We start from the raw sequence: 27328 nt of genomic DNA, 5'->3' as shown, positions 1-27328 counted from the left end.
CGCGCCGTGGTTTGTGGTGAGGTGGGTGGGTGGCGTGCTGCCAGGGTCGGGAGTGTGGCCGCTGCGTGTGTCTTTGTTTGTTTTCCTGATGCAGAGTTTTCCCCCGCATCCTTTTGGGGAAAGTGTAGGGGCGGGGCCACGGGTCCATGGAGAAATAATGAGGCCTGTTGCCAAATTCTGCCCCCCTCCTGAATCCACCACGCTCAAAGGGACTGGAGCACAGTGCCAAATTCTCAGACTCAAAAGAGATGTTGAATAATATTTGGTTGGGTTATTAAAGAATCACAAAGTTGATGAACTATCCTGTAAATATGTTTCTAAATTGCTTCCCTGTAAAACGTTAACATCACGGAATCGTCATTGATGAATTGGCTAGTCTGGCCACTGCTGTTCCAAGACTAGAGGAAATGTACTGTATGTTTAAGTAATGTCCAGACCCCTGTCTTCAGCTAACAGTTGTGTGTGGATGTGGACATTGTCTTAGATACACACTCTCTGTTAATGAGTTTAAACATTGAATGGAGCTCAGGAATTAAAGGATGGATTATTGCATCTCCTCCTGCACCTCCTACTGGCCTACTGAAGCTCTCAACTTCCTGCTTGTGTAATGCTGTTACTGTAACATGTAGCCTTCATATAAACCTCATTGGTTGCTCCATTGTGTAATTAATACACTCAATATATACTCTAGAATCATATCATGAAATAATCTAGACCAGTTTGGTTGAATTAATGACAGTGACTGGATGATTTTATCATCATCATACAACATGTCAAGCTACTCAAACTATACTGAAGCTTTGGTTTATTTTAAGAATGTAGGACTAGCACTCGTCATGTTGACGCTACAGAATTAAAAGATCATAGCACTTAAAGAGCTTAAAACCCAACGTATCCCCAAATGTTCCCATGAAGTCTGTCTGTTATCGTCACAGTGGACAACGTTTGAGCCAAGCCAACGCCATGGAAAAACCATGCTCATTACATGAATGTAATTAATCTAAATACAGGTTTTTAATCAGACACAATGTGGGTTAGGTGGGGCTCTGACATTCTCCCGCTGGAAAAATGGGGTCATTTCTCCTCTAGCACTGAATGTGACCTTTGTTTGGGGAATTATGGACACTTTATACATGTGATGATGAGCAGAAACAAAGGTCTGGGATTAAGCGGGGAAGAGAGGGATTAGAAATAAACAACAGGACAACACGTCATACAACACAATCTATTCTAACCACAGTCCCGACACTGTTTACAGACAGTTGAAGTTGGAAGTTTACATACAGTTACGCTGGAGTCATTAAAACTCGTTTTTCATCCACTCCACAAGTTTCTTGTAAACAAACTATAGTTTTGGCAAGTCGGTTAGAACATCTACTTCGTGCAGGACACAAGTCATTTTCCCAACAATTGTTTACAGACAGTGAAATAATCTTAGAATTCACTGTATCACAATTCCAGTGGGTCAGATGTTTACATACACTGCGTTGACTGTGCCTTTGAACAGCTTGGAAAATTCCAGAAAATGTTGTCATGGCTTTAGAAGCTTCTGATAGGCTAATTGATATAATTTGAGTCAATTGGAGGTGTACCTGTAGATGTATTTCAAGGCCTACCTTCAAACTCAGTGCCTCTTTGCTTGGCATTATGGGAAAATACAAAATAATCAGCCAACACCTCAGAAAATATATTGTAGACCTCCACAAGTCTGGTTCATCTTTTGGAGCAATTTCCAAATGCTTGAAGGTACCACGTTCATCTGTACAAACAATAGTACACAAGTATAAACACCATGGGACCACGCAGCCATCATTCTGCTCAGGAAGGAGACGAGTTCTGTCTCCCAGAGATGTACGTACTTTGGTGCAAAAAGTGCATATCAATCTCAGAACAAGCGGAAAAGATCTTGTGAAGATGCTAGATGAAACAGTTACAAAAGTATCTATATCTGTCACTAATGTTGTCAGGAAAATGACCGGACCAAGGTGCAGCGTGGTGAGCGTGAATTTCTTCTTATTATGAATGTCACCAACAACTACACGACCGTGCCGCTTACTAGGGCTATACAGGCCACTAACAAAGTCAACTACCCACAACTAAGGTGGAAAAACAAGCTGCCTAAGTATGATTCCCAATCAGAGACAACGATAGACAGCTGTCCCTGATTGAGAAACCTACCCGGCCAAAACATAGAAACAGAAAACATAGAAATAAAGAAACTAGAATGCCCACCCTAGTCACACCCTGGCCTAACCAAAATAGAGAATAAAAGCCTCTCTATGGCCAGGGCGTGACAATATCCACAGCAAAACAAGTCCTACATCCACATAACCTGAAAGGCCGCTCAGCAAGGAAGAAGCCACTGCTCGAAAACCGCCATAATAAAGCCAGACTACGGTTTGCAACTGCACATGGAGACAAAGATCTTACTTTTTGGAGAAAAAAAATAGAAATGTTTGGCCATAATGACCATCGTTATGTTTGGAGAAAAAAGGTGGAGGCTTGCAAGCCGAAGAACACCCTCCCAACCGTGAAGAACGGGGGTGGCAGCATCATGTTGTGGGGGTGCTTTGCTGCCGGAGGGACTGGTGCACTTCACAAAATAGATGGCATCATGAGGGTGGAAAATTATGTGGATATATTGAAGCAACATCTCAAGTCATCAGTCAGGAAGTTAAAGCTTGGTTGCAAATGGGTCTTCGAAATGGGTAATGACCTCAAGCATACTTCCAAAGTTGTGGCAAAATGGCTTAAGGACAACAAAGTCAAGGTATTGGAGTGGCCATCACAAAGCCCTGACCTCAATCCCATAGAAAATTTGTGGGCAGAAATGAAAAAGCGTGTGCGAGCACGGAGCCTACAAACCTGACTCAGTTACACCAGCTCTGTCAGGAGGAAGGAGGCCTACAAAACTGACTCAGTTACACCAGCTCTGTCAGGAAGAATGAGGCCTACAAACCTGACTCAGTTACACCAGCTCTGTCAGGAGGAATGGGCCAAAATTCACCCAACTTATTGTGGGAAGCTTGTGGAAGGCTTCCCGATATGTTTGACCCAAGTTAAACAATTTAAAGGCAATGCTACCAAATACAATTGAGTGTATGTGAACTTCTGACCCATTGGGAATGTGATGAAAGAAATAAAGCTGAAAAAAATTATTCTCTCTAATATTATTCTGACATTTCATATTCTTAAAATAAAGTGGTGATCCTAACTGACCTACGACAGGGAATTTTTACTAGGAATGAATGTCAGAAATTGTGAAAAACAGTTTACATGTATTTGGGTAAGGTGTATGTAAACCTCCAACTGTATTTCCTGACTATAATGTACGGTATTGAGAAATGTTGTTGCAGCCCTTCAGTTATTCTGACTTAACCTTGATTTCGATAAAATAACGGTTATATGCAAACTACTTTCTCACTTTGAATGATGTTGTTTTGTTCAGGTTGTGATTCTGTGAGAAAATATGAATCATGCGTTCATGAATGCCTACACGGTGTCAGATCAGCAATCAGGCCGTTTGTCATCTGTCAGCTGGAGACATTGACAGTGATGTCCAAGTGTGTGTTAAATGAGATGTGACTGGTGACTTTTCGCCGTCTGCAGAACCGGTGGACGTCTTTGTGGTGACTGAAGAAACTGAACAAAAAGAAGCAAAACAAACGGCAGTAAAAGTGAACCTCCTTGCTCATCATCATCATCGTGGCCCCATTGTTCCTCCCTAAATCGCTACTGAATCGCCTCACTCTCATTACAGATTACAGCTTCAGCGGAGTGACTGTCCCCTTTCTCTCGCCTTTCTGTGCCACGGTCCTTCTCTTGATTAACATTTTCTGCTAGGCTTCACACCAAAGGCACAACCTGTGTGCTTTAAAGGCCATCTGAAAAAAAACCCATCATGCGCTGGAGTGGAATCAGATAAGGCTATCTGGCAGGAGGTTTTAGTGCCTGGGCTTTGTCCCGCTCCTCCACCCGCCTTCGCTTCCTCCCTCAATCTCTCACTCCACTGCACCTTTTGTCCGGCTGATTTCCCGACGGAGTGGCCCCCTCAGTTGCAGACCCCCTGATCTCCCTTCAGCACGGACGTGTGTGTGTGTGTGCGTGCGTGTGTGTGTGTGTGTGTGTGTGTGTGTGTGTGTGTGTGTGTGTGTGTGTGTGTGTGTGTGTGTGTGTGTGTGTGTGTGTGTGTGTGTGTGTGTGTGTGTGTGTGTGTGTGTGTGTGTGTGTGTGTGTAAAAGTGAGTGCTTGTGGGCACACATCAGGCTTGAGAGGTGCAAGGCAGAGGCCCAGGAAAGAGAGGCAGGCCTAGGATAGAGAAAGAGAGGGAGTGTGGTAGAATAGAGTCCCCATTAGGGGGTTGGAGCACTACCTACCAGGGACAGGACTGATGGGACCTGCCTCAACCCGCCACCATGCTAAAGAGAGGAGACGGGGGATCCATTTACTCTGTCACATAAGCTGTCAATTCACTTCATTGGATTGATCAGTGCACTGATCCAGGCAGTGGAGTGTGTGTGTGTGTGTGTGTGTGTCTATTGAAGAGGGTTAGATTGGGGTCTGGGGGCTAGCTAATACCCAGCCCAGATGCTGCTCTGGGACCGAACGTGTGACTCGTGGGTCTCAGCGAAAGCCCCTTCTCGTCACAGATATTTGCAAACAGATGTACACAGCTCCACCGCAGGTTTTGATCAATCAAGCTTTAACAAGTCAAGTTGACTGGATGCGAATGTAATGCTTTGCATGTGAAAGGCGGAGGCTGCGGAAGGCCTGGTTTTGATTAGGCCTAAGCAGATAAATGGCAGATTGAAACGGCCCCCTGCAACCGGGGAGCAACCCAGAGGTCCAGGGGTTTAAGTCAGACTGATATAAACTCTGTTTCTGCTACTTTCTTCTGCTACCCAATGAATAGATCCATTATTCAGTGGATTCTTTCTCATCTCTACTGAATTGAAGTGGAAGCAGCTTAAAGTGCTTTCCCCTTGTCTCCCCTTCTCTCCCCTTGTCTCCCCTCTCCCCTTCTCTCCCCTTGTCTCTCCTTCTCTCCCGTTTCTCTTCTCTCCCCTTGTCTCCCCTTCTCTCCCGTTTCTCTTCTCTCCCCTTCTCTCCCCTTGTCTCCCCTTCTCTCCCGTTTCTCTTCTCTCCCCTTGTCTCCCCTTCTCTCCCGTTTCTCTTCTCTCCCCTTGTCTCCCCTTCTCTCCCGTTTCTCTTCTCTCCCCTTCTCTCCGCTTCTCTCCCGTTTCTCTTCTCTCCCGTTTCTCTCCTCTCCCCTTCTCTCCCGTTTCTCTTCTCTCCCGTTTCTCTTCTCTCCCGTTTCTCTTCTCTCCCCTTGTCTCCCGTTTCTCTTCTCTCCCCTTGTCTCCGCTTCTCTCCCGTTTCTCTTCTCTCCCCTTCTCTCCCGTTTCTCTTCTCTCCGCTTCTCTTCTCTCCCGTTTCTCCTTTCTGCTGCTTTCTCTTCTTCTCCTCCAGATTTGCTTTCTGAAATTGACGTGGATGTGTGATTAGCTATCATAGCAAACAAGCCCTTCAGTTGCTATCTGAAATGTTGACCACTGTAGACTTGTGGCGTCCTTAACATCCATATATATCATCTCTAAAACGTGTACTACATGCTCAACCCCTTGTACTTGTATTAAACGTTTCCCCTAAAGTGAGTTATGATGCCTGTTTCTCTTAGTTAAACAATACATTGACCTCAGCCGACCCCAGGTCTGTAAAAACTCCTCTCTCTCTACACACATGAAGATTTAGCAGCCAAGTGCCACAGGAGGCCCCTGAGTGTGCTGCCTGCCCGGCTGGGAACCCCAGTGGACACACTGGCCCTTATTGCCCCCCCCCTCCCCCCACTCACCACCAGAGGGATGCTGCTGGCCTCGCATTGATAAAGAACAGACTCTCACACACACACACATACACATACATACACCTGAAGCCTGGCATACTGTATATCTAGATATTATTAGAAAATGTTCAAAATGCTCACAGATGTTTCGTGATCAGTATGAAATAAGATATAAACCCAGTTTGAGATAATATTAAGTTTATATTTCAGTTTGGTGATGTGTGAGGATTTGTAAGCAGTTGATTTGAATTGAACACTATAGCAGAGGGTTGTGTGTGGCTTCTCTTCCCGCTAGAGAGCCTGTTAAACACAGAGGTTTGTATTTACTCTCTTCTTCTCTCTTCTCCTCTTCCTTTCTTTCTTGCAGTCGACTTCTTGGCAAAGTATTGCATTTTCAGCCAGGAGAAGCTGGCAGAATACAAAAGGGCTTTTGAAGCGGTAAGTGAAAGGGGATTTAAACCCTCTCTGTTCACACTATGCCTCAGATACACTCCCTCTTTCTTCCTTGTTTTCTGTCTCTTTTTTTTCTAGTTCTTACTCTCTCCTTTTCACTCTTCCTGTCTCTCTCTTTCTCTCCTTGTTACTCTCCCTCCTTTTCACTCTTCCTGTCTCTCCCTTTCTCTCCTTGTTACTCTCCCTCCTTTTCACTCTTCCTGTCTCTCTCTTTTTGTAGTTTTTACTCTCCCTCCTTTTCACTCTTCCTATGTCTCTCTTTCTGTAGTTTTTACTCTCCCTCCTTTTCACTCTTCCTGTGTCTCTCTTTCTGTAGTTTTTACTCTCCCTCCTTTTCACTCTTCCTGTGTCTCTCTTTCTGTAGTTTTTACTCTCCCTCCTTTTCACTCTTCCTGTGTCTATCTTTCTGTAGTTTTTACTCTCCCTCCTTTTCACTCTTCCTGTGTCTATCTTTCTGTAGTTTTTACTCTCCCTCCTTTTCACTCTTCCTGTCTCTCTCTTTCTGTAGTTTTTACTCTCCCTCCTTTTCACTCTTCCTGTGTCTCTCTTTCTGTAGTTTTTACTCTCCCTCCTTTTCACTCTTCCTGTGTCTATCTTTCTGTAGTTTTTACTCTCCCTCCTTTTCACTCTTCCTGTCTCTCTCTTTCTGTAGTTTTTACTCTCCCTCCTTTTCACTCTTCCTGTCTCTCTCTTTCTCTCCTTGTTACTCTCCCTCCTTTTCACTCTTCCTGTGTCTATCTTTCTGTAGTTTTTACTCTCCCTCCTTTTCACTCTTCCTGTCTCTCTCTTTCTGTAGTTTTTACTCTCCCTCCTTTTCACTCTTCCTGTCTCTCTCTTTCTCTCCTTGTTACTCTCCCTCCTTTTCACTCTTCCTGTCTCTCTCTTTCTGTAGTTTTTATTCTCCCTCCTTTTCACTCTTCCTGTGTCTCTCTTTCTGTAGTTTTTACTCTCCCTCCTTTTCACTCTTCCTGTGTCTCTCTTTCTGTAGGCACCCTCATTTGTTGACTTCTGTGATCGAAAAAGCCTTAGTTTCATGCATGTCAACATCAGAAGCCTCCTCCCTAAGTTTGTTTTACTCACTGCTTTAGCACACTCTGCTAACCCTAATGTCCTTGCCGTGTCTGAATCCTGGCTTAGGAAGGCCACCAAAAATTCTGAGATTTGCATACCTAACTATAACACTTTCCGTCAAGATAGAACCGCCAAAGGGGGAGGAGTTGCAATCTACTGCAGAGATAGCCTGCAAAGTTCTGTCATACTTTCCAGGTCTATGCCCAAACAGTTCGAACTTCTAATTTTAAAAATGAATCTCTCCAGAAATAAGTCTCTCACTGTTGCCGCCTGCTACCGACCCCCCTCAGCTCCCAGCTGTGCCCCGGACACCATCTGTGAATTGATCGCCCCCCATCTAGCTTCAGAATTTGTTCTGTTAGGTGACCTAAACTGGGATATGCTTAACACCCCAGCAGTCCTACAATCTAAGCTAGATGCCCTCAATCTCACACAAATCTTCAAGGAACCCACCAGGTACAACCCTAAATCCGTAAACATGGGCACCCTAATTGACATTATCCTGACCAACTTGCCCTCCAAATACACCTCTGCTGTCTTCAATCAGGATCTCAGTGATCACTGCCTCATTGCCTGTATCCGCTACGGGTCCGCGGTCAAACGACCACCCCTCATCACTGTCAAACGCTCCCTAAAACACTTCTGCGAGCAGGCCTTTCTAATCGACCTGGCCCGGGTATCCTGGAAGGATATTGAACTCATCCCGTCAGTTGAGGGTGCCTGGTCATTCTTTAAAAGTAACTTCCTCACCATCTTAGACAAGCATGCTCCGTTCAAAAAATGCAGAACTAAGAACAGATATAGCCCTTGGTTCACTCCAGACCTGACTGCCCTCGACCAGCACAAAAACATCCTGTGGCGGACTGCAATGGCATCGAATAGTCCCTGCGATATGCAACTGTTCAGGGAAGTCAGGAAGTCAGCTGGGCTTGACAATCTGGACCCTCTATTTTTGAAACTGTCCGCCGCCATTGTCGCAACCCCTATTACTCTGCTGCCTGTGACTGGAACGAATTGCAAAAATCCCTGAAGTTGGGGACTTTTATCTCCCTCACCAACTTCAAACATGTGCTATCTGAGCAGCTAACCGATCGCTGCAGCTGTACATAGTCTATTGGTAAATAGCCCACCCATTTTCACCTACCTCATCCCCATACTGTTTTTATTTATTTACTTTTCTGCTCTTTTGCACACCAATATCTCTACCTGTACATGACCATCTGATCACTTATCACTCCAGTGCTAATCTGCAAAATTGTAATTATTCGCCTACCTCCTCATGCCTTTTGCACACAATGTATATAGACTCCCCTTTTTTTGTACTGTGTTATTGACTTGTTAATTGTTTACTCCATGTGTAACTCTGTGTTGTCTGTTCACACTGCTAAGCTTTATCTTGGCCAGGTCGCAGTTGCAAATGAGAACTTGTTCTCAACTAGCCTACCTGGTTAAATAAAGGTGAAATAAAAAAAAAATAAAAAAAATACCAGCCTGTTCAACCTCTCCTTCGTATCATCTGAGATCCCCAAGGATTGGAAAACTGTCGCGGTCATCCCCCTCTTCAAAGGGGGAAACACCCTGGACCCAAACTGTTACAGACCTATATCCATCCTGCCCTGCCTATCTAAGGTCTTCGAAAGCCAAGTCAACAAACAGATCACTGACCATCTCGAATCCCACCGTACCTTCTCCGCTGTGCAATCCGGTTTCCGAGCCGGTCACGGGTGCACCTCAGTCACGCTCAAGGTACTAAACGATATCATAACCGCCATCAATAAAAGACAGTACTGTGCAGCCGTCTTCATCGACCTGGCCAAGGCTTTCGACTCTGTCAATCACCATATTCTTATCGGCAGACTCAGTAGCCTCGGTTTTTCTAATGACTGCCTTGCCTGGTTCACCAACTACTTTGCAGACAGAGTTCAGTGAGTCAAATCGGAGGGCATGTTGTCCGGTCCTCTGGCAGTCTCTATGGGGGTACCACAGGGTTCAATTCTCGGGCCAACTCTTTTCTCTGTAAATATATATGATGTTGCACTTGCTGCGTGTGATTCCCTGATCCACCTCTACGCAAACGACACCATTCTGTATACTTCTGGCCCTTCCTTGGACACTGTACTAGCTAACCTCCAAATGAGCTTCAATGCCATACAACACTCCTTCCGTGGCCTCCAACTGCTCTTAAACGCTAGTAAAACCAAATGCATGCTTTTCAACCGTTCGCTGCCTGCACCCGCACGCCCGACTAGCATCACCACCCTGGATGGTTCCGACCTAGAATATGTGGACATCTATAAGTACCTAGGTGTCTGGCTAGACCGCAAACTCTCCTGCCAGACTCATATCAAACATCTCCAATCCAAAATCAAATCTAGAGTCGGCTTTCTATCTCGCAACAAAGCATCCTTCACTCACGCTGCAAAACTTACCCTAGTAAAACTGACTATCCTACCGATCCTCGACTTCGACGATGTCATCTACAAAATAGCTACCAATACTCTACTCAGCAAACTGGATGCAGTTTATCACAGTGCCATCCGTTTTGTTACTAAAGCACCTTATACCACCCACCACTGCGACCTGTATGCTCTAGTCGGCTGGCCCTCGCTACATGTTATTCGCCAGACCCACTGGCTCCAGGTCATCTACAAGTCTATGCTAGGTAAAGCTCCGCCTTATCTCAGTTCACTGGTCACGATGGCAACACCCACCCATAGCACGCGCTCCAGCAGGTGTGTCTCACTGATCATCCCTCAAGCCAAAACCTCATTTGGCCGCCTTTCCTTCCAGTTCTCTGCTGCCTGCGACTGGAACGAATTGCAAAAATCTCTGAAGTTGGAGACTTATCTCCCTCACCAACTTTAAACATCTGCTATTTGAACAGCTAACCGATCGCTGCCGCTGTTCATAGTCCATCGGTATATAGCCCACCCAATTTACCTACCTCATCCCCATACTGTTTTTATTTTATTTACTTTTCTGCTTTTTTGCACACCAGTATCTTTACCTGCACATGTTCATCTGATAATTTATCACTCCCGTGTTAATCTGCTAAATTGTAATTATTCACTCCTATGGCCTATTTATTGCCTACCCCCTCATGCCTTTTGCACACAATGTATATAGATTATTTTTGTCTACTATATTATTGACTTGTTTATTGTTTACTACATGTGTAACTCTGTGTTGTTGTCCGTCCGCACTGCTATGCTTTATCTTGGCCAGGTCGCAGTTGCAAATGTGAACTTGTTCTCAACTAGCCTACCTGGTTAAATAAAGGTTAAATAAAATTTAAAATTAAAAAAGTAGTTCTTACTCTCTCTCCTTTTCACTCTTCCTGTCTCTCTCTTTCTCTAGTTCTTACTCTCTCTCTCTCCACTTCACTCTTCCTGTCTCTCGTGATCCTAACTTTGCTTACATGATGATGTTGTTGTTGATTATGATCATGTTCATGATGATCTCTTCAGGTTGTCATCGATGCTGATGGTTACATCTCCTGCCTGTAAGTGCCGATGGCACTAAAGAAGGTAATTCCTCCAGAGCTGCCCTCTGATGAAGAAGAGATATACGTCCACAGGGTAAATACACACACACACACACACACACACACACACACACACACACACACACACACACACACACACACACACAACACCTTCCGTATCACTTTGACCATGATGGCTTTTCTCTCAGATCCTGGAGATGGTGGATTTCAGGGTGACAGATGAACTTACAGACCTGAGGCTCTTTGCTGTGATTGCGAGCCTGGCTCAGAAAATAGCTACCATGGAGTGAGTAGTCCAAGTCACTACGGTATGTCTGTCCACTGTGTGTGCATCGGTATGTCTGTCCACTGTGTGTGCATCGGTATGTCTGTCCACTGTGTGTGCATCGGTATGTCTGTCCACTGTGTATGCCTCAGTGCGTGTGCACTGTTTTGAGTGTGTTTGTGTATGTCTGTGAATATATTAAGACTACAACACGCCTAGTCAGGCCATTAAATCTGACCCGGGCAGTCATGATCCCAATACAGAACCCCATCACACTGATTAGAGTTTGGGGCCTCTGTCACTACATTATGTCCCATATGCCACAGATTCCCACACACTGCACGTTTCTCTCTGGCCGTGGTTTATGGCTGCGTACTAAGTACTGTGAGCAGGGCCCGCCTGAAGCTCCAGGGGTCTCCGGGGGTCAGGGGCTGCTCAGGGAGACACAGTCCAGTGTGAGAGCTCCCTCGAAGGGTGGACGCGGCCAGGGTCATGGGTCCCCTGATTTACGGCGGGCCCTTTGTGCTGCCCGGTGAAGAGGAGAAGAGGTTCCTACTCAATCCCATCTATGACTATAGACTGTCTGACTTCTCCAGAAATGAAGAGGGACTAACTGGGGTGTTTAGTCTGGAAAGAAGTAATTGTGATCGTGATTCATTTTAACGCCCTGTGCATGGAAATGGTACTCTTTTCAGGGATCTTGTAAATAGTTCCTGGATATTTCTAACAGGGACCATGCCCAATCATTAACATCTCAGATAATACTGGCATGTAATACTTCCAGAGTTTCCTAAACCGCCGATTTTCATCTGTAGGTCCTTAGATGGAAGTACAAGCTTCAAGACCAAGATTAGTCATCTTAATACCCTTCCCTAAAAAAAAATAGCGTCAGTCTCTCATCTGGTCCTAGCTGAACTAAATTGATCCTGTTACCTGCTCTAATCCTGTTGACTTTAGTCCTAGCGTAAAACTAATCTGTAACGGTACCCGAAAAATTCTACTCTCTGGTTGCCTTTGAGGATTGACCAGTATGAGTATACCAAATAATGATGTACCATGCCCTTATTTCCCCCTTCCCCCACAATTCCCTTTATATCCTTCGCAATGTCACTCTACTATTCAATCTTGTTCTCCCCTCTGTGCCTCAGTATCTTTCGCTCTCTCGCTCTCTCTCAATGTCTCTCGCTCTCTCAATGTCTTTCTTTCTCTCTCTCTCTCTATCTCTCTCAATGTCTCTCTCTCTCTCTGGCGTGTTGCCCCCTGACTCAGTCCATCTGTCCCTGTATAACACTGTGCTTCTCAGCCTGCCTTGTACATTGCAATTCCCTCAGGGCAGGTCACATGACCTGAGAGACACATTTCCATACAGCAGCAGCCCATCAGAGCCAGGGTTGCATTCCCTTACAGGACACCAGTGGACCCCCCCCGAACCTGGAAGATCTGTATTAGAATTTCACTCCTAGTAGTCTTTCCTCACTCTGACCTGTGTTTGTGTCACTTCTGAGTCCCTCCAAATGCATTCTCCTCTTCTTCTCCCTCAGACATGCTTTTATTAATTCTCTCCTTCCTTCACACTGCATTCAGACCAACTGTGGCCTGCTCAAATCCCCCTCTTCCAAAAACAAGTCTCAATTTCTTCCTGTCACTCGATTTTAACTGGGTCAGCATGCATTTGCATTCCAACACTGACCCCCAACCTCATCATGCCCCTGCCCCCCTAATGGAGGAGTGACCAAAATGTTGGACATTGCGTAAGTACGAAGTTTGCGTGGTTGTCCATGGCAGGGTGCCGTAGGAGGGCCAACAAAAGAAGTGGGTTAGGCTGCTATTATCCTCACTGGTTGTTCCCGGACCCATGTTTAGGGCGGCCATTATCATGACTGTCCTTCCCTGCACTGTCGTTTGGGCTCTTTTACTGCAAACCAAGTGCAATTAATGATCATTAGCTGCCCTGTCTCCCCTCGTTCCCATCAAGCCCCTCCCGTCTTGGCCCCGGTTGGGGAAGTGGGCCAATCGCAGAGCTGTGAGCACTCAGGCGTGCGCTCAACTCGATGGCAGAGTGCTGATTCCATTCTTTCCCCCTAACAGGCCATTCAGCGCGTGGGCCTGGCCGGGGAGGGACAAGGGCTCATTAGCACGGGGGGCTCGTTAGAGACCGGGGGACGGCCGTCGCTGTGCCACACGCTGGACAGGAGAGGTCTGTCCCAACACAATCGTCTGTGTCTCTGTCTAATTATCTGAACGGGGACTAGATTGTGCCGGTCAGCGAGTGGTCATATTGCACCAGAGCGTGCCCTGATCCCGGTCTCTCCCTCCTCTTCCTCTAATCTACCTCCACTGAACCCCCCAACCCTACTACCCCTCACCACCCACTCACTGTCTCCATCCAGAGCAGTTTTATCCGTTATCTGTGGCGGGATGTCCCCTTATCCATGGTCATTGTTTTGAGGACAGGCCACTGTGAGCAACCACAATGGGCTCAGAACACTTTACCATCACGTCTCCCCAAACAGCGTCACATGGGAGAGCCCCGCCAAAAAACACCCGCCACAGGGACCCAGACCTCACCAACTGGGCTACCACTCCTGTTTTTCTGTTTACTCTCTCCTTCTCGCCTTTACCCTGACACTGCAGTGACACTGTAGAGAAGCGTTCCCTGATAAGCTAAATGGACTTCCATTCTTTGGCATTAAAGCTATTACAAAGCAAAGGTAATACAAACCACATATTGCCATTATCTCATGCCTGTTGAAGCAACATCTTCAGTATGAACGATGGTCTACAGTGCCTTCAGACAGTATTCACGCCCCTTGACTTTTTCCACATTTTGTGTTACGACCTGAATTTTAAATGTATACTGTATATTAAATTTAGATTTTCTTTTGTGTCACTGGCCTACACGCAATAACCCATAATGTCAATAGTGGAATTATGTTTTTTCGAAATTTGTAAAAATGTATTCAAAATGATAAGCTGAAATGTCTTGAGTCGATAAGTATTCAACCCCTTTGTTATGGAAAAGCCTAAATACGTTCAGGGGTAAAAATGTGCCTAACACATCACATAATAATTTGCAGGGAGACACTCTGTGTGCAATGATAGTCTTTATCAATTATCTGTAAGGTCTCTCAGTCGAGCAATGAATTTCAAGCACGGGCTCCTGAGTGGCACAGTGGTCTAAGGCACTGCATCTCAGTGCAAGAGGTGACAGTCCCTGGTTTGAATCCCGTCTGAATCACATCGGGTCGTGATTGGGAGTCCCATAGGGCCGCACACAATTGCCCCAGTGTCGTCCGGGTTTGGCCGGGGTAGGCCGTCATTGTAAATAAGAATTTGTTCTTAATTGACTTACTTAGTTAAATACATTTTTTTTTATAAACACAGATTCAAAGACCAGGGAGGTTTTCCAATGCCTCGGGTAAGTAAAAAAAAAAAAAAGACATTAAATATCTCTTTGAGCATGGTGAAGTTATTGATTAAACTTTGGATGGTTTATCAGTACACCCAGTCACTACAAAGTTACAGGCGTCCATCCTAACTCAGTTACCGGAGAGGAAGGAAACTATTTAGGAATTTCATCATGCAGTCAATGGTGACTTTAGAACAGTTACAGAGTTTAATGGCTGTGATAGGAGAAAACTGAGGATGGATCAACAACATTGTAGTTACTACACAAAACTAACCAAATTGACAGAGTGAAAAAAAGGAAGTCTGTACAGAATAAAAATATTACAAAACATGCATCCTGTTTACAACAAGGCACTAAAGTAATACTGCAAAAAAATGTGACAAAGCAATTAACTTTTTGTCCCGAATACAAAGTGTTATGGTTGGGGAAAATCCAATACAGCACATTACTGAGTACCACTTCCTATTTTCAAGCATAGGGGTGGCTGCATTGGGTTATGGGTATTCTTGTAATCATTAAGGACTGGGGAGTTTTTCAGTAAAGACAAAACACAGAATGGAGCTGAGCACAGGCAAAATCCTAGAGGAAAACCTGTTTCAGTCTCTTTCCATCAGACACTGGGAGATTAATTTACCTTTCAGCAGGACAATAACCTAAATCAGAGTTTCCCAAACTCAGTCCTGGGGCCCCCCGTGGGTACACTTTTAGTTTTTTGCCCTAGCACTATACAGCTGATGCAAATAATCAAAGCTTGATGATGAGTTGGCTATTTGAATCAGTTGTGTAGTGCTGGGGGAAAAAACTCAACTTGCACCCATCGGGGGCCCCAGAACCAAGTTTGGAAAACCCTGACCTAAAACACAAGGCCAAATCTACACTTGAGTTGCTTACCAAGACATTGAATTTTACTCGTTACAGTTTTGACTTAAATCTGCTGGAAAATCTATGTCAAGACCTGAACATGGTTGTCTAGAAATGATCAACAACCAATTTGACTGAGCTTGAAGAATTCTGAATAATGGGTAAATGTTGCACAATCCAGGTATGGAAATCTCTTATAGACATACCCAGAAAGACTCACAGCTGTAATCACTGCCAAAGGTGATTCTAACATGTATTGACTACTTACATTACTGAGTAATTTGTGTAGATTGCTGACAAAAAATGTCAATGAAATCCATTTTAATCCCACTTTCTGAAGGCACTATTCATGTGGTAATAATATTCAATATAATTCAGGTAGTTTGCTTACTCCCTAACTGTAAAGCCCATCTTTACCATGTACAGTATAGTTTAGTATTTACCATAATCACTCTCATGAAGGTATTTTCATGCTTACATCACAATCTCTTCCAACCTGCGGTACCTCTCCCTCTTTCATGGCCCCGGGGGGGTAATTACAGTGAAATAAAGACTTGGTAAACACTTTGAAGGGCATTTCAAATGAAATCTTAGTAAAACTAGCTTTTTCCAGAAGGACCAAATGCATCTATAGAAAGAGAGAGAGAGAGCTAGAGAGAGAGGCTCCTTTTCGCTTTCATGGATTGCGGGGCCTTAATCTCATTAAAGTGCCCAGCGGTGTACCTCCCGCGCCGCTCCGCCCCTCCCTCCCTTTAATCAGCCCTGAGACACACTACCACTCATCTCAGATGGACCAGGGTTATAGGATGGCCATTCACAAGAGGCAAGGCAGCCCGTCGCATTCAAATGGGGAGGGAAGGCCGACGGGGCTGCTGAAAGGCACATAGGGAACATGAAAGCATGTGGCCATGGGTGTGGAAACTGAGCCTGGTCTAGGTGGAGGAAGGCTTTGTAATTATAGAGCTGGTGGTAGGGATAAGGTTGTTAACAGGGCTGCAGGAGCTGGAGGGTAGAAGTGGGCTGATTGCCAGAGGATTATACCCCCTCCCCCCAATTATTACCTAGAATGCATTTAACTGTGCAAACAGGTGCACTCATACAAGACTAGAAACAGGCCGATGTAACATGAGGCGCTAGAAGAGGCACACACCGACCGACACACACATATACGAGACACACACGCACACCTCTGCCCTGTCTAAACCAAGTCCACACCATTACATATTGAAAGGGCCCCTCTTTTTTCCACCATGGTGTTTGTCCCTCCACAGCAGCTGTTCCTGTTCCTGCTGGAGGTGCAGACAGGGGGTGCTGTGGCCCAGCAGGGCTGTATCAGCGCAGAGCAGCTCCTGGTGGAGCTAAAGGCCGGGGGCATCCGACCAGAACAAGAAGAAGCCATCAAACAGGAGCTCCGACACATCAGCTCCCTGGACCTGCTGGACTTCCTGGCGTACCAGCCCCTCTTCGTTCTAATCCACAACTCGGTCATCGCCAACCCACTGGATGACTCCAGAAACCTGTGTTGTCATTGGCTACACAGGCTTGATCCCTATTTGTCATTAGCTACCACACACTGTGGCATCAGGGTTCCAGGGTTCTCTTTCTAAAATGCTAGCTAATGCACTTAAAGATGTTTTTTAGATGTTTTTTTTGGGGGGGGGGGGCACTTCATGTAATAAGGTTGACATTCTGAGACATTTCTTCAAAAGGGCTTTGGAGACACCCTTTGGAATATGCATTGATAAATAGCCTACTGAAGGTGGACATCTAAGCTTGAGAAGGGTGCTGTCTATGGTACTGAAATATGCAGGGCTTTTCAGTTGCGGTTCATGCTGAATCAGTAATGCACTGAATAGGAACATAACACGTTTAGACTCCAGTTAGACAAGGGATACACAATTGATGCTCATGGGGGGGCGAATCCTAAAATGCAAGATGCAGGTGCAACTTCGAACTTTTGCACAAATCAAGCATTGATTTAATGCATGATTTATGCCAAACCTTTGTGCGGGTTTTTCAGATAGAGGGGTGAATATAATGGCTCTCCACCGCTTTAGTAACTGAGTAATGTGGCATTATGAAAATAAAATAAATGAAGCATGACCTAACCTAAATCTCCTATGTGTTTTCAATCAGCTCCCTCAGCTTTACGTGAGAGGGTCCGGCAAGAAATTACAAATTAGATACAGCAATTCTTTCTTTAATTTCCCTCAGGCTTGACAGAGTCGGGGGGGAAGCGTTAACGCACTCTGACAGGCGGTCACGGAATTGTTCGGACCATTCATTGCTGTTTTCGAGTAGCTGTGTCATAGAAATTCTATAATGCCTAATAAGGGTACTAAAGAGAGCTATACATATTGCCTGTCGTTTTTGTGTCTTGTGCCCTTCTTGGTAAGCTCTATTTTTATTTCATCTTATTGTAACCCTTTCCTGCAGTCAAATGATCAAATCGCCCTCTAGAGCAATTATGGGTGTAATGTTATTTTTTTCATAATTAATAAACATTTTCTGTTTTTTACGTCCAGAATTCCGGTGTTTCTATGTCAAACGGTTTTGTTATATATTCAGTCTTCTGTGATGTATAATGTTGGGATGCAAAGTCAAAATGTAATACATTTTCGCTAACGCTTTTCATCTGAAAGCGTTAATGTTTTCAGTTGCCAATTTTTTTATTTATTGTTTAAGCCCATAACCGTGTGTGAAGTGCATACTTTTGTTTCAAAGTACAGTAGATTTGTTTGAGACTACCAAGACTGACTGTGTGACCCTGACTTAGCCCACTGAGGTAAAAGGTTAACAGGGAGTTCCATTGAGACCAAGGTCTATTTACCAAGCAAGCCCAGCATATACACAATTTAAAATATAATACAAATAGGCCTATACAAAATTACAAACACATTCAAGAAAAACAATCACATTCCTCAGCAAAGAGGTCCCCAATCAACAATTTGAACGAGAGGCACCACACCACATCCGGGAACTCTATAGATTGTTCCATACATAGGGTGCTAACAAATTTAAAGCAGAGACCGAAGAGATTTCCAGAGTAAGCCATCCCTGAGACCAGGTATGATACTGTAATTCATGTCTCTAAAAGTTATTAATTATGCTAGGTACGGCCAGAGTTTTTGTAAGATAGCTTTATAAATTAAAAAAGCGCAATGAATCGACCAATGTGACTTCAAAGAGGGCCAGCCTACTTTTTGGTAAAGAAGGCAGTGATGTGTATTGAACCTGTCACCAGTAATAAAACGAAGTGCGCTATGGTAAACTGCATTTAACTGCGTTAATGAAGTGGCTGCTGCATTCATATAGATGTCACCATAGTCTAGGAACGGTAGGAACGTCGATAAAATGATCTGCATTCTACAATTAAGCGAGAGGCGGGGCCTATTTCTATAGTAGAAGCCCATTTTTATTCTCAGCTTCCTCACTAAATCATCAATATGCTTTTTAAAAGACATCCCATCGTCTATCCAGATGCCCAGATATTTGCATGCAGGGACACAGTCGATGTTAGCACAATCTAAAGTAGATGTGCTCTAGAAAACATATAATTAAATACTAGTTTGAGGTCAATAAAGTTTTTCTGTAAATCAATGAAGGCAGATTGATGATCAGATAGAGCCATGTCAACAGAAAGGGCAGCTGAACACACAACTGTATGCCCGCGCACACAAGTGAAGGTAAAACATTTTTTTTACAGACAAACCAATATTGTTTCTGTACAGTAGTTAGTAAAATATACAGGGCCAAAATCAAACCTTGTATGACACCTTTCCTAATATCAAGGAAACCTGACTTAACACCATCAGAAAATACACGTTGTGTCCTGTCTATAAAGAACTTGGTCCCAACAATATATTTCAAATCAGTATTTGTCCCTCTAGAGAGTTAGATAATGGTGCATTATACACAATGCACAGGCTTGATGTAATAGTAGGCTCCACTCAAATAATATGTAGGCCTAGTAGCCACGCCTTAGAATATGTTCTTATGTGACTACCATTTTACCGAATAAATCATTAATGAAGCATCAGCTATGATGTTTATCTTGGTGTCAAGGAATTGTATTGTGGTAACATCACAAGTTCATAACTGCTGAGCAATAACCCTTTCAGCTAGAGATAGTGGTGAACAATACCTGGCACTCTTGGACGATATTCCCTCTGGCAGCTGCACGCAACAAATGGTTTAACTTCAGCCAAACTGTTTTTTTCTTCCCAAGGACATTTGTTGAGTGCTCGTCGCGCGCTGCTGTAGGAAAGGCACACGCCGTCAGCCAATTCAATGCTCTGTCTCCACTCCACCACCAGACAACCGCATTCACTCATTAAACCAGGCACGCGCCTCGAAGCAAACGCGTCCCCTCAGGGAATAGATAGGTACCTGAACTAAACATATTTTCATCTAAAATATTTAATCAGTCTCTGTTTCATTGATTAAATCTTATGAACCAAGGCAAACAAGACTACCAAGTGCCAACTTTTGTAATCAATATAATCAAACAACTACAAATGATTTCCTTCTCCTTGATTATGCTTAATGTGAGTTTCAATATATAGCCCACAGTTACGGTCAAATATACTGTCACCTTAGCACTTTACCGAGTGAAATGGAGCAGAATGTTATGGGTGCTCTTTGCAAAACTGTTTGTATGTCTATTTTTACACTGTAGGCACCTGCAATTTACTACAGGTGAGATCATTTACATGTAGGCTAAACAAGAATAACGTTTTAAGCTTAGCGTTTTTTCTTGTCATCGCAATGAACTTTATTTTCAGAGCTTAAAACCCTACAGTTCTATATGATCCAGAATCCTAATATTGATGGTTTGCCAACGAAATAAGTATGTTTAAATTAGAAATATGATTGTTTGTTTTACAGAATTGCACAATATATTAGAGGTTCCAAAAAAATACTAAACTGATATCATTCAGTTATTTATACAGTTTCGTTTACATAAAGTTGTTTTTAGAGTTTATTGTAATGGATTTGACAAAGAGGATGGCATAGACGGACTGACGGAGTCATCGTCACAACGGCGACTTATTCAAGTGCTATTTTGGGGTGCTGGGCTTAGCTACATATTTTTCTCACTCTGATATGCACGCGCTTGCGCGCTTCAGCATTGAGCTGGTGCACAACAGAATTGACATGCAGCATGAACGCTCCAATATTCATGACACGTCTCCGCTAGCCTAAAGCCAGGCAAGGCGTATTATCCCCCCATTAAGTATCCTCGGGCTAGAACCAGGGCTATTTGATTCTTGAGGATTCGAATTTGCTATTGTTATATTACTCTATTTGTATGTTAATAACTTATATTACAGAATGTACCGTTTTTTACGCAAATGGAGACGCGCATAAAATGTGTTCGTTGGTGGAAGTGTGCGTAAAATGGGTAATATTTGTATTAAAAAATGTAACAGAAATATATTTCATTCCCCCCTCTCCGATATCCTTTCTCCCATTCCATCTCCAGTCAAAACACACTGCAACTAAAAGTGAATGTAAAATGCAAACGTCAAAATGTCTGAGGTACAAAAGGAAATACTAGAAAATGTTTTATTATGAGACTAGAGTGTAGAAAATATGGTTATAGGCTTTTCTCTTTTCAACCAACATGATATAAGTAAAGGCAGTGTGGAGCTGGCAGTATAGCAATAGACAATGAATCGCCATTGTGCTCTGTTTGGACAATAGCTGCATAACCTTTGATCATCGTGAACTCCATGTACAATAACATGTATTTCCTATTAAATAAGACACATTGGTGCTAAATTCAAACGTCGGAGTGTCAAACCCCTTCTTGAAACCTCATTAATCAATGACCATACACAGAATAGCCAGCTGCAGAGCATTATACAAGTCTAAAATAGGCAAGAGGTAAGAGCAACTTATCAATATAAATATATACAAAAGAAAACATCTAAAAAAAATCTCTTTACATACAAAAATATCTTGATATATTGCAAAAACATGTTTGATATAGAATTTCATATAATAAAATCCGCACATTGGAAGCATTTTAGAACTAAATGTCACATGAGTTTACAAAGAAGGGTTGATGTTCTTTGATTGGATTAAGCATAGTTTGAGAACAACATTTTAAATTATGTTTTGTGTGCTGTTGTAAAATCACTTTTGAAATGTTGTTTTCGTGGGCGAATGTGCTGGAAGGTTGGATTCCCACGCTGTCAGACATGGAGAGCCCGTTTTCTTTTTAGTCCTTTGGCGTTTTTGCTCAACACTGGCCTGCATGTCCGCAGTTTCTCTGGTTGCAAGGCGGTTCCTTTAGGTGGACTGGGTCGTGGACGACCGGAGCAGAACGCCAGCTCAGTGCGTCTTGTTCTAGAGGGCGCGAGCTCCTCTGTAATCCTCCCGAGCCATGCTGAGAGCTTACATCATTCAATTGATCCATATTCCTATAGTAACGAACAAGAAAAGGGGGTAAGACATTAGTTCAGTTATTTTCAATTGATCTTGAAAACCTAATAATGCAAATATTTATTATAACAAAGCATAATACAGTACTTGTAGAATATGAATGATAGGCCTATTATAAAAACATTTTTACCTTATAGGATACAGTTTCTCAGAACCAGTTTGTGAAGTCCAGGAGTTCCTGCTCCTCGGGGCTGAGAGGGTCGTAAGACCCCTCATCGGACGAGTAGGAGGACACTGGAGAGCCTGCCATGGAGTTCATCTCGTTGGGGTAGTTGTTGGGCGACAGGACCCCGGACTGAAACGCTGCGCTCACGGCGTCGTGCTCATCCAAAAGTTGTTGTAGTGCGCGAATGTACTCCACCGCCGACCGTAACGTTTCCACTTTGCTCATCTTCTTGTTGGCCGCGCCATTGGGGACGTGTTCCCGGAGAGTGGCGAAGCCGTTGTTGACAAGTTTCACTCTGTTGCGCTCCCTCTCGTTCCGCCGCGCCACAGTGTGCGGCTGCTGCTGCGGTAGGCTGTACCCAAAGCCGGCAAAGTTCAGCCTCCTCTTGCATCTTAGCAGCTCGGGCGAGGATGAGCGCTGTCTCTTCACCTTGGATGCTGACTTGCCGCTCCCTTGGCTGCTGGTAGGGCTGAGCTGGATACTCTGCGCTGCGGCAGCAAAGAAGCAGGAGGGCGGCATGAACTGCTGCTGGCTCACATTTATTTCCATCTTTGCTGTGATGTCCATTGGCACGTATTGAAAAATAAAAAATAAGAGTTGCAGAGAATCTCAGAGTTCTTCTTTGGATTGATCCGTAGCAGTTGCGTCCTGCTCGTGGCGTTCACGTGTGGTTTAATGCTCACTTTAGCCGTGTTTAATGGGCGGTCTTCTGGGCTTCTGCCTCGCACACTCCTCAGTCTGAACTGAGTCCTGAGAAAGGCTAGTAGCGAGGCTTATACACTGGCAGCCCCACGCGCTGGACCTGACCACGCCTCCTCCTCGTGCTAGTTGTATTCACCTTGGCTCCTGTGCTGTTGCAATGCGTACGCCGGTCGCGTGCCACTTGAACCACTGAACAAACAGTCACCAAAGCACAACTGGTTGCAGCATGACGACTTGTTCCAGATGTCTTGAGAGTTTTGAGCACTAATAGAATGTTAGTTTTCATTCAACTCTGCTTTGAAAATCTTGCACCGGATCGCATGATGACGCGCAAAGGTTCCAAAATGCTCCTCATATAAAATGCATAAAAATAGATCGTCTTTGGTTCAGAAATGGACCTTATATAATATATATATTGAATTGTTTCATGGCGAATAAGAGATTGGGGGTCTTGTTCATAAAAGTTGGCCACAATGTGATAGAATATAAAATAAGATCGAGGTCAAAAGACAAATAAGGCGTAATTTCATGTTATGCGTAAAATGAGTTAAACGTGTCCCTTTATGGGTGACTCAAACAACTGTTGATATTTTTTTTTAATATATCATTTTTTTAAATTAGCTTATACAAGCGAACCTATTAGGCTATACTAGCTGTTTACGCATGCAGATAACCACTTTCTCAAGTGGACCGAAAAGTAGTGCTGAAAGGCAGCTCTCAAACTCAGGCGGACCTTAAAGGCGCTTATCAAAGATGTTAAGATTTAGTTGTTTGCATTGTCTTTGCGGTCCATACAGTATGGGCAGTATACTATAAGGTATACCTTATAGACCCCATTGACTGTAAGTTGTTTGGAACACTGTCGGGTTGGCAGGCACAAGCAGACCCCACAGTCTTGGATGACCCACAGTTTATTGTTAACACTTTTACAACCGCATTTGAATGCTTCGTCTTTCGAAGAATGGAGCTTTGTCCAGCAGAGGCGAATTTCCCACTTTCATTAGGCTAGAGCTAATCATCACCCTCGGAGAGGCGGAACGGAAGGGTAAATCTGAGAAGGGGCCATAAGAAGGACGCATTCGAGGATGTGTTGTGTATGATTTGATACACCCTATTTTGTTACAGTAACGACTCGACACAGTGTATTTCGACAATTTTGTTTTCTTTTAAAGGGCAGCATAATAGAACATGTCTTTCACTCAGAACAAAACCAACCGACTCCACTCATGGGGATGTGTGTGTGTGTGTGTGTGTGTGTGTGTGTGTGTGTGTGTGTGTGTGTGTGTGTGTGTGTGTGTGTGTGTGTGTGTGTGTGTGTGTGTGTGTGTGTGTGTGTGTGTGTGTGTGTGTGTGTGTGTTTGAGGGGAGGGGGTAAATTGTGAAATTTTTCTGTGTTGGCTGTGGCATTCAAAATCAAGCCTGCATTGAAGAACCCAGCCCCCACCAACTTTTCTTTTCTTTTTCCTCCTTTTTTTTGCACAGCAAGAGAGTTTAGAAAATAAGCGTGGGTTCTATTCAGTTTCCCCCAGTCCCCTCGCCGTCGTCGGCTTTCTGAAACCTATCTACCATCCCCTGTCAGTGCGGTTCCAGAGTCCAATTAGCGCTTTGTAAAGACTTGTTTCTACTGCAGATCTTCCAGAGGCAGGCAGAGCGCTCCCTCTATTCGAGGGTTCCAGTCATAGCCGAGTGTAATAATTAATATGACATCTGGGCGCCCGAGTCTCCATTGAAACACCTCTGTCTTTCTGCTTTTGGAGTTCACTGAGACATCATAAAACAAAACTCATAAGGGCCCATTTGTCTTGGGAAATAATCCCTATGTGATATGCGGGATTCATTTTCAATTTGTTCGCTGTTAAACTAAATTGTGGTGTTTATTTTTTTAAATAATGTGGTCGTTTGGGGTCGCCCATGGCACTGACTCTACTTTGTATCATTTATGCAGGTGCATTACAACAGATCAGTCTTATAATAAAGTGAAAAGCCCCTACTGAATGCATTTTGAAGGATTCAAACAGTGATCACGGTTATCAAAATTCTGATTTATCTTTACTAGCAATTTATATACATGAATAGGTCTAAATAAAAAAGTTTGAAGGGTATAGCCTATATTCAGCTGCATTAACTATTCAATTGGGCTAAAAATAGAGTTTTAGATGAAAGACCATATCTGAAATAAAACATTTGAAGTGTACTATAGCATAGTGTTGTCTCGCTGGCATACATGACAGTATAGGGGACTTTAATTTTGAACGTTTTGGAGGTTTAAAATTAGGCTACTTTAAACATCTATCTGATGCTTTTGTTTTACTTATTGAGTAAAAGAAAACTGTTGTGCTATGCATCAATTAATTAATGAGACCTGTCAAGAACATCTGGAGTGAATGGTAATGACCCATGCCATCACAAGGCATCTGAGTAATCTGAATCAACTTCTCTCAGCAGTTAGCCTATTGAAGAGATGCTGAACTGAATATTTATCTGAAATTCCCTACAGGCTATGTGGACAATCATCCAGTCCTGTCTGTGGCCAGTGATGTGCAGCTGTTTAATGGGTCGTGACTACCTGTTCTGGTCTTCTCACTCACACACTCTCACACACACACACACACACACTCACACACACACACACACACACACACACACACACACACACACACACACACACACACACACACACACACACACACACACACACACACACACACACACACAGTTAGAGAGAGAGATCACCAGGGGTAGAAAAAGTACCCAACTGTCATACTTGAGTAAAAGTAAAGCTACCTTAATAGAAAATGACTCAAGTAAAAGTCACCCAGTAAAATTCTACTTGAGTAAAAGTCTATAAGTATTTGGTTTAAAATATATAATATACAAGTATCAAAGTAAAAGTATAAATCATTTCAAATTCCTTATATTAAACAAGCCAGATGGCACCATTTTCTTGTTTTTTATTTATTTACAGAAAGCCACGGGCACACTCCAACCTTCAAACATAATTTACAAACGAAGCATTAGTGTGTTTAGTGAGTACGCCAGATCAGAGGCAGTAGGGATGAACAGAGATGTTTGGTTGATAAGTGCATGAATTGAACAATTTTTCTGTCCTGCTAAGTATTCAAAATGTAACGAGTACTTTTGGGTGTCAAGGAAGATGTATGGAGTAAAAAGTACAATATTTTCTCAAGGAATGTAGTGAAATAAAAGTGCAAGTAGTCAAAAATATAAATAGTAAAATAACGTACAGATACCCCCAAAAAACGACTTAAGTAGTACTTTAAAGTATTCTTACTGGAGATCACTGAAAACAGCAGCTCTGCTGCAGTAAATATCCACAGGCTGTGCACTGAAATTATTCCGCACTTCTGAGAATATACCAACAAATGTAGGTCTTTCAAACATGTAGGCCTAACATAAAGGCAAACCAATGGTGGCTTGGGTTACTCACTCAAAGGGTCATATGGGTCAGAAGGGCCTTGGGTCCCCAAATAGTTGGAAAATATTTTGTCTTGTACAACAGCACCCTCTAGAGGATTGACTGTGCATCACCCAAATGCACCCCGACGAGTAACCACTTGATGGCAGTTGTACTTAGTTTTTAAATATTTTGATTTAATGCCCTCAGCAGTCTACCACGTTATTCTTTTAGTTTACTGACATTATAATTGATCATTTACACTCATAGAATATTCTGGAATTACTAGGCTACATGTGAGTGTGACATTAGTCTATATTATGAACAATTGAATAATCAGCTAGGTGGGATTCAGTATTTGTGCATAAATACAAATGCAGGGATTATGTTACAATATCACATTTCCGTTGGCTGTTTCATTTTTTCTTTACTTCTCAATAACTAACGATATCTGTGGGATTATAATAAATATCGCGTGAAGTCTGTCTCAAGTATGTTTCCGTACTGTTTTTGTCATGAGAACGTTGTTTAAGGAGGAGCGTACAAACCCTCACATCTTACAAGTTTAGTATAGTTTTCTGTTATTTTTAGTGGTTATGGTTGATAATAGTTATCACGCCAAGTTTAAAACGCAGAAGCAACGCTTAAATATACGCTTTAACACAGCTAACTACTTGACGTTTCTCTAACTTGCATCTGGATGGTGCAAATGGCAGCTGTCAGTGTCCAGCTCAGCTGTCAAACTGTTATCTGGTGATATGCGGTCCTTGAGCTATGTTCAGCTTGTTAGTTTGGATTTCACCGGAACCCTTTTCCCTCGTGCAATTTGTCTTGGGGAGGCGGAAAATGACTCGGTAAAATATCAGCAGCTGGACAATTATTCAGCGATCTTTCATTGTGTCCATGTTTTCAGACATAGGCAATCATTGAAAAAATGTGTGTAGTCTCAATGCTCACGGCGTTAGTGTATCCACCTCCTAGGGCCAGTTATACATACTGTAGCCTACCAATGACCTGTATCAACTCGGGTTTTTGCCAGTTATTTACCCACCTACGTGGCAACTTCTAAATAATTTTCCAGAAGTCATAAACTGCTCTGCCCACTCTCCACTTGCCCACTCGTTGTCCAGCTGTGCCTTTCTAGTCCCTGTACTGTAAATAACAACTCTTGCTTTAGAGGGTCTCTGAC

At 43.4% G+C, this 27328-nt stretch overlaps 1 protein-coding gene across 1 annotated transcript; it reads right to left on the bottom strand.

Annotated features, from left to right (window-relative positions):
* Positions 1–20960: 20960 nt before the first annotated feature.
* Positions 20961–22778, bottom strand: LOC135515301 (achaete-scute homolog 1a). The gene is made up of 2 exons (XM_064938989.1): positions 21987–22778; positions 20961–21834 (listed from the first exon to the last, which is right to left on the bottom strand). The coding sequence occupies exon 1, from the start codon at positions 22587–22589 to the stop codon at positions 22005–22007; it is 585 nt and encodes a 194-aa protein (XP_064795061.1). The 5' UTR covers positions 22590–22778; the 3' UTR covers positions 20961–21834; positions 21987–22004.
* Between the last annotated feature and the right edge of the window lie 4550 nt (positions 22779–27328).

The sequence above is a fragment of the Oncorhynchus masou genome, chromosome 27 (assembly GCF_036934945.1).
Source record: "Oncorhynchus masou masou isolate Uvic2021 chromosome 27, UVic_Omas_1.1, whole genome shotgun sequence".
NCBI classification, from domain to species: domain Eukaryota; kingdom Metazoa; phylum Chordata; class Actinopteri; order Salmoniformes; family Salmonidae; genus Oncorhynchus; species Oncorhynchus masou.
Note: the sequence above shows the minus strand (reverse complement) of the source record. Positions and strands in the feature narration are given on the sequence as shown.